At 48.0% G+C, this 6240-nt stretch overlaps 2 protein-coding genes across 11 annotated transcripts in view; one reads left to right on the top strand and one right to left on the bottom strand.

Annotated features, from left to right (window-relative positions):
• Positions 1-107: 107 nt before the first annotated feature.
• On the bottom strand, positions 108-2570 carry mea1 (male-enhanced antigen 1). 10 transcript variants are annotated; one of them, XM_024297170.1, is made up of 5 exons: positions 2431-2570; positions 1447-1549; positions 821-1146; positions 640-748; positions 108-560 (listed from the first exon to the last, which is right to left on the bottom strand). In XM_024297170.1, exons 3-5 carry the CDS (start codon positions 1124-1126, stop codon positions 385-387), a joined length of 591 nt encoding a protein of 196 aa, XP_024152938.1. In that variant the 5' UTR covers positions 1127-1146; positions 1447-1549; positions 2431-2570; the 3' UTR covers positions 108-384. The 10 variants fall into 10 exon arrangements, with proteins under 10 accessions (XP_024152938.1, XP_036071415.1, XP_036071414.1 ...); XM_036215522.1 differs by having other exon boundaries at positions 1426-1549; XM_036215521.1 differs by lacking the exon at positions 2431-2570 and adding an exon at positions 2303-2423 and having other exon boundaries at positions 1426-1549.
• The window catches only part of lrrc73 (leucine rich repeat containing 73), a 6857-nt gene continuing 3078 nt past the window's right edge, over positions 2462-6240 (top strand). Inside the window, exons 1-4 of the mRNA XM_024297175.1 lie at positions 2462-2626; positions 2935-3225; positions 3303-3463; positions 5758-5880. Of these exons, the coding sequence (XP_024152943.1) occupies positions 2954-3225; positions 3303-3463; positions 5758-5880 (556 nt within the window). The 5' untranslated portion in view covers positions 2462-2626; positions 2935-2953. The remainder of the gene's footprint in view (positions 2627-2934; positions 3226-3302; positions 3464-5757; positions 5881-6240) is intronic.

Here is a 6240-nt window from a genome sequence, read left to right on the forward strand (position 1 = left end):
GGGGACCCCTGCCCTAAAGGGATTCTGGGATGAATGTGCTTTGGAGGATCCGTCCGCACTGAGCGTGCTCAGACTTCTTCTGTGAGGCAGTAAACTCATCACTGAAACACTGCAGACTTCCTGTTATTTTATTCTGAAAGGTCAGTGCCAGGAAGTTAAAGACTTGAGGAATGAATAAGCTCACTTTTGATCCACCTGATGTTCTGGCTGAGTCTGGTACCACATGGTTCTGTGTGTCGAGCATCCTGGGAGGTTTTAAGTTTGCAGAGAAACATTTGTGGTACAGAAATCAGGTGCATTTAGGGACACCCATTAAAAAAAGACGTAATCATATAGTGTTGGGGTGATGTTGCATTCAGCGTCCATTGTGTAGGTGTGGTGCGTTCAGGGTCCGTTTCCCCGGCGGTGCAGACGCAGGGCGGCAGCGCTCTGCCGGGTCTGCAGCGTGTGCTGAACCATGTCCTTCCACTGGTCGTCTGAGATCTCGCGGGCCCACGGCGGCACGCCGAGGGAGGGCAGCGCCACGGCCGCCATCGTCTTCTTCACCAGCTCCACGTGGTCTGAGAGGGGGGACAGGAAGTGGGTAAGCTGACAGGAAGTGATGTGTCACTCCTCCCAGCAACCTCCTTCCCGCCTTACCTGCATCCATGGGGATGGAAGCTCGGCTCCTCAGGGCCGCCGCTCCTTCTGGGTCCTCCTCCTCCTCGCTGTCTGGAGGCGGAGCTTCTGGAAGATGTAGGCCCATCACCTACAGAGGTGGGATGATATTATGAAGAACTCCAAAAGCAGAAGAGGAGGCGCACAGGTAAGGGTGTCTCACCTCTATCCTCTGCTGCACCTGATGCAGCTGCTGGGCGTGGGAGGAGCCATCTGCCCCCCCAGTTTCCTCCTCTTCCTCCATGCCGTTTGGGCCGTCCGGCTCCTGGTTCAGAGGCTGGTAGTGGTACCCTCCAGAGGTCACCTCCTCTTCCTCCTCCTCTCCATCCATCTCTCCTCCGTCCTCCCCCCCGCTCCAGACGGCCCCCTCGGGCTGCAGCGCGTCGTCCACGGGCCGCTCCTCCTCCCCCAGGTCGTCCTCGGAACTCGGCAACACTCGCTCAGGCCCCATAGCTGAGATCACTTCCATCCACGGGGTCCACGGGGGTTCTGGGGGGCAGAGGGACAGCTGTCGGAACATCATCTCCACAAGAACTTCAGAAATAAATCGCGCATCTTGCGGCCGAAGCATCGCAGCGGCTGTTAGGTTCTGGTTCCGGTCCGGGTCTACATGCAGCTCCAGCCAAGCGAACATTTGGACCAGAACAGCTGGAGCGACTAGCAGCTAACGAACGAAGCTAGCTGCTAATTGAAACCGCGTAAATGACCATTTGATTACTGCTTCTAAGATGACTCGCCCGCGTGCGCTCGGGACTCATGCACACGTACCTCGGCAGGTGAGCCCCTCACCTGTCTGTCTCTCCTCCTCTCTCCCGAGAGCAGATGTTAGCTCCTACAAGCGTTCCACTCACTGACTTCCGGGTGCGTGACAGCCTCTTGAGAAGACGTCGTTCTGACGTAAAAGAAAAAATAAGGCATCTAGCTGCAGACAAAATGGCGGATGGACCGCCACTCCATGCCGGAAGTAGAAGTCTCCGGTATTCTTGTTGAAATATTTCTGTTATTTTAAATGATTAATTTACATATATTTTTTTGATGAAAAATATGATTCAAAAAATGTAAATAAAGATAAAATAAATAATCACCTCTTTCATGATTTACCAGAAATATGTTTTTCTTACAAAAGATATAGCTTACTTATCAATAATAACTGATACGCTTTAATGTTGTTTGTTTGTTTATTTGTTTATTCATTTATTTATTTTAATTTTGCCTTTGTGTCCATGGCAACGTTCATTAGAGAAGATTAGCTAGGTTGCAACCGGAAGTGAGCTAAAAAATAACGATCTTAGACAATTGTGAAGAGGTATCACTCACGAAGAAAAATAAAAAACGAAACTTTGATTACTTTTTAATTTTTGAACAAACAGATTTGGCCGTTTTGACTCCACCTTTCAGAGATAGTGGTTTTGCCCATAACCTTTAGCTTAGTTCACCCTTTTTATTTATTTCGTTTCTAATGGTAAACCTTCTTAGAGTGGGATACATCTTTGTGTTAAGCGCACATCATGTCTATGACAGCTTTATGTAATGTTTTCGGTCACTTCGAGAATAAATTGCTCAAATTTAAAATGTATTTGAATAAAAAACGTTGTCAACACGCATATAAAGTGTATGCGGGGTAGTTTAATAACGATTAACTTACTGTAAAATAGTCAAACTTGTCTTGAACGGCGTGAACGCGGTCCGCGGTGTCCCAGAAACTGCTCAGAGTGAGCCCTCTCTCCCATCCAATCTCTGCGTCTCATAGTAACGACACCTGCAGAAACTCACCGGGACCCGCGGTGCTCCGCAGACCGACAGACAGACGTCCTGCCCGGCTGCCGCCGCTTACCGAACCTTTTCTATTGATATCCCATCAATCGGTTCCGATGTCCTCCGTCGCTGCGCGTGGCTTTGGGTCGATCAGTGAGTGATGACATCAGCGCGTCACCGTCTGGACTCCACGTGAGCTGATCGATCATATCAGGTAAAATCAAAGTGACCTTTTTTAACTGATCGCTCCATCTGTCAATCATTCCGGAGTTGATGATGTGAGAAAATGTTTCATTCACTCAGAGCTGATCAACCTCTGATAATTGAGCCTTAATTGAAAGGTTAAATTGATCACCAATAGACTGATCAATTGCATCATCCAGTAATTAAGTAATTCTAATTGATCGATAATTTATTTAAGATTAAAGCTGTTGGGCTTCATTGTGTGAATTGGACCCTATTCAGACTTTTTTCTCCAGCCTCTGAGGTTCTGGTCTCTCATTTGGGTTCTGTGCTCCCCAGGTCTCCCAGTCTAGTCCAAATGCTGCTGGGCTCAATCCAGATTATGGGGGAGCTGCTGTCTGCGGCCGAGGTCCAGGAAATCTGCGAGAGCCTGAAGGAGAACGGCGTGAGGCTGCTGTCTGTGCGCGGCTGCCAGCTGTCTGACCGCGACTTTGAGCGCGTCTGCCGCCGCGTTGCAGAGTCCACCTCGCTCGCCCAACTGAACCTCAACCTGGGTGTAGTCTCCAGCATCAGCCGGACGCGCCTCCTGGCTGATGCTCTGAGAGCCAACCGCTCCCTGCAGACCCTGTTGTGAGTAGAGCTGCGTCTGATTGGTTTGCTGGACCAGGTTTGGAGAATTCTGACGGGTTTGTTTGTCCGTTACCCAGCCTTCATGGTAGCCCACTGCTGGACAGCGGCCTGCTGACCCTGAACACGGCCCTTTCCACCCACCCCACGCTGGTCTGCTTGGATCTAGGAGACTGCATGTTGGGTGACAAGGCGCTGGCTCTGATCTGTGGGATGCTGCCCCCAGATGGAGCAAAGTCTGGTAACGACCACAGAACCAGTCACAGAACAGCAGAGGAAAGGTCTTATCCAGACTCAAGAGTTTGAAAGATTCGTATCCATCAGGCACATGACGCATGTTCTTAAACACACATTCAGCTAATGGTGTTCACACTGGACAAGCAGGGATGGGCTATTTTTGGCGTGTCCGCCACCTTCAGTCGGAAGATCTGTGGTGTGAAATGTGGTGTCAAAGTGGTGCAAATTGGATGAATCTTGATCCAGATGTTTTCTTTCACAGCTCTATTCCGATATATGACATTAAATAGAATTACAACCGGGCACAAACTCCAATTATTAATTTCTCGTCCATGATCTGTGAATTGAAAAAGAAGCCATCCATACATTGCTACCAAACTCGAGCCCTTGATTGGTCAAAGTTTGAGCTGGTTTAGCTTTCAGCTCCTGTTCAGTGGTTCCAGGTTTTGTACGTAGGGGACAAAAATGGTTCTTGAAACTTGTGTAGCTATGAGTGAATGTGAGAGTTCACAAGTTCATGTGGACTTTTCCTTGGAGGTGCTCGCTTACCAAGGTGAACGTAGTGTTAGATTCTCTCTGATCTTCTCAGATTCTCTGACACGCTTTCAAGTGCCTTTACATTCTCACGATCATCAGGTACTCTGAGAAACATTCATCTTGGTTGATGGTCCACAGAAAACTAGAATAGAGCTGTTAGGGTGGAGCCGCTGCAGCCATCAATTGATTAAGTGACGACGACATCAGAAGGCGCTAATGTAGCGGTCGTTTAAGCTAACATTTTCAACATTTGTTAGCATTTGGATTCTTGTGGTTTCCTGGGTTCTCTTTTGGTCTCGAGTCTATATTGCAAATACCTGCAAACACCAGCAAGGCCTGGTCTGCGGTGGAACTGCAAACGTTCCTCCCCATCCTTGGTGACGGTCTGACGAGCTAGCGGCACGCTAGCGGTCTACACCACTCATGCGCCGTGTAAAAACAAACCGCTCAGTGGAAGCGAGGCTAAACTGAACCGGACTGTACCACTCCTTAACGTACTGGACCACTCAGTAGAATCGAAGGTTTAGTTACTCTGATCACTCTTGTTCTGTTGTCAGAGCGCTTGATCTGCCAGTAGACGTTTTTATCTGTGTTTCTTAGACCCCAGAAGGTTTGGTTGTGCCCTGACACAAAGACCAACAATGACCCACAACTAGTCAGTCCTGTATTTGACAAAAGCCTGTGAACCCATTGGGGATGGGACGAAAACTTCATGAACAGGAGAGCAAAGGGGTCTATCTATGTGTGTACTGAATTCTAAATTAACCCTTAAGCATGAATAGTTGAATATTGGTGATAGTAAACAGCGCCCCCTACTGTACTGGCATGTGTATGAATAGAAAAGGAGCATTTTTAGTTTCACCTCACAGGAGCCCAACAGGTTCTAACAGCGAGGTCATATGTGGTCATATGGGCAGCATTTTAACATATTTGGTTCAATAGTTTACTTGTAGTAAACTAAGCAATCGTCAGACCGTTCTCAGGTGTATGCACCTGCTGCTCGCCGACCTGTCGCTCATAAATACTTCAGACTCTCAGCTTCTCAGACATGTGAGAAACAGCAGCTAAAGGGACAGATAGGCGATCAGTTGAAGGTCTTGGATCAGGTTCACCTGAAGCTCCAGCTCAGGTTCCTGTCTGATCCTGTTGCAGATGATGGAGATAAACAAAAAATGAACTCTAAGATGCATCTGGACACACGCTCTGTAAAATATTCTGGAAATTAGTCCTTCATATTCCAACAGGATATGGTTCATAGTGAATTGACTTCAAAAGGTTCCAGATGTTCCTGATTAATATAGAAAAGTGACGAGAATAGAGAAGGGAAGATGAACTGCAAAATAATTTATTCAAATGAGATCAAAGCAGAAGATGACTTTCTGCTTCTTCCGATTCTTTTTTGAGACCACTCCCACCACCAGAGTCACACGGTTGAGTAGTGAAAACACTCCAGAGGAGTAAAGTTGGAAGATCTAGGTTACAATCACAGAGGACCAGACGCCCGTCGATTAAGACTGGTAGATATTCAGAGGACTGAAGTCTTGACTGAAGCAGAGTTAGCCGACCGTGGTGTGTGTGTTTGGTGTGTGTTTGATGTGTGTGTTTGATGTGTGTTTGGTGTGTGTTTGATGTGTGTGTTTGATGTGTGTTTGGTGTGTGTTTGATGTGTGTGTTTGATGTGTGTGTTTGATGTGTGTGTTTGATGTGTGTGTTTGGTGTGTGTTTGATGTGTGTGTTTGGTGTGTGTGTTCGTGTCTCCAGGCCTCAGGGAGCTAACGCTCAGCGCTAACCCAGGAATAAGCTCCAAAGGATGGGCCCGCCTCTCCATCGCCGTGGCTCACAGCTCACAGCTTCGCGTGCTCAATCTGGACTACAACCCACTAGGTAACGACAACACGACAACAACAAAAAACAAACACAACAGTGCAGTGAGTGATATCTCTCTGTACAAACACGTTTTCTGTATATTGTTAAATTTCCTCCAAAGTCCCCACGAATGAATATAAAACTCCACCCACAGTGAACGTTCCACAAGCGCAATTCTGCCTCCACTAGCGCTCCTGTAGTCCACATGTGCGTGGAAACACTCCTGCGCTTGCGTGGAACCGCTGAAGCGCGTGTGTGGAACCACTCCTGCGCTTGGAGGGCGGAGCTAGTTTTAGGAGTGAAAGAATACTTTCACAGGTGTGAGAAGACGTTTCGCGAGCTGCCGTGGAGACGGTCCTGCGCTCGTGGAACTTGGAG

The sequence above is a fragment of the Oryzias melastigma genome, linkage group LG15, assembly GCF_002922805.2.
Source record: "Oryzias melastigma strain HK-1 linkage group LG15, ASM292280v2, whole genome shotgun sequence".
Lineage (NCBI taxonomy): Eukaryota > Metazoa > Chordata > Actinopteri > Beloniformes > Adrianichthyidae > Oryzias > Oryzias melastigma.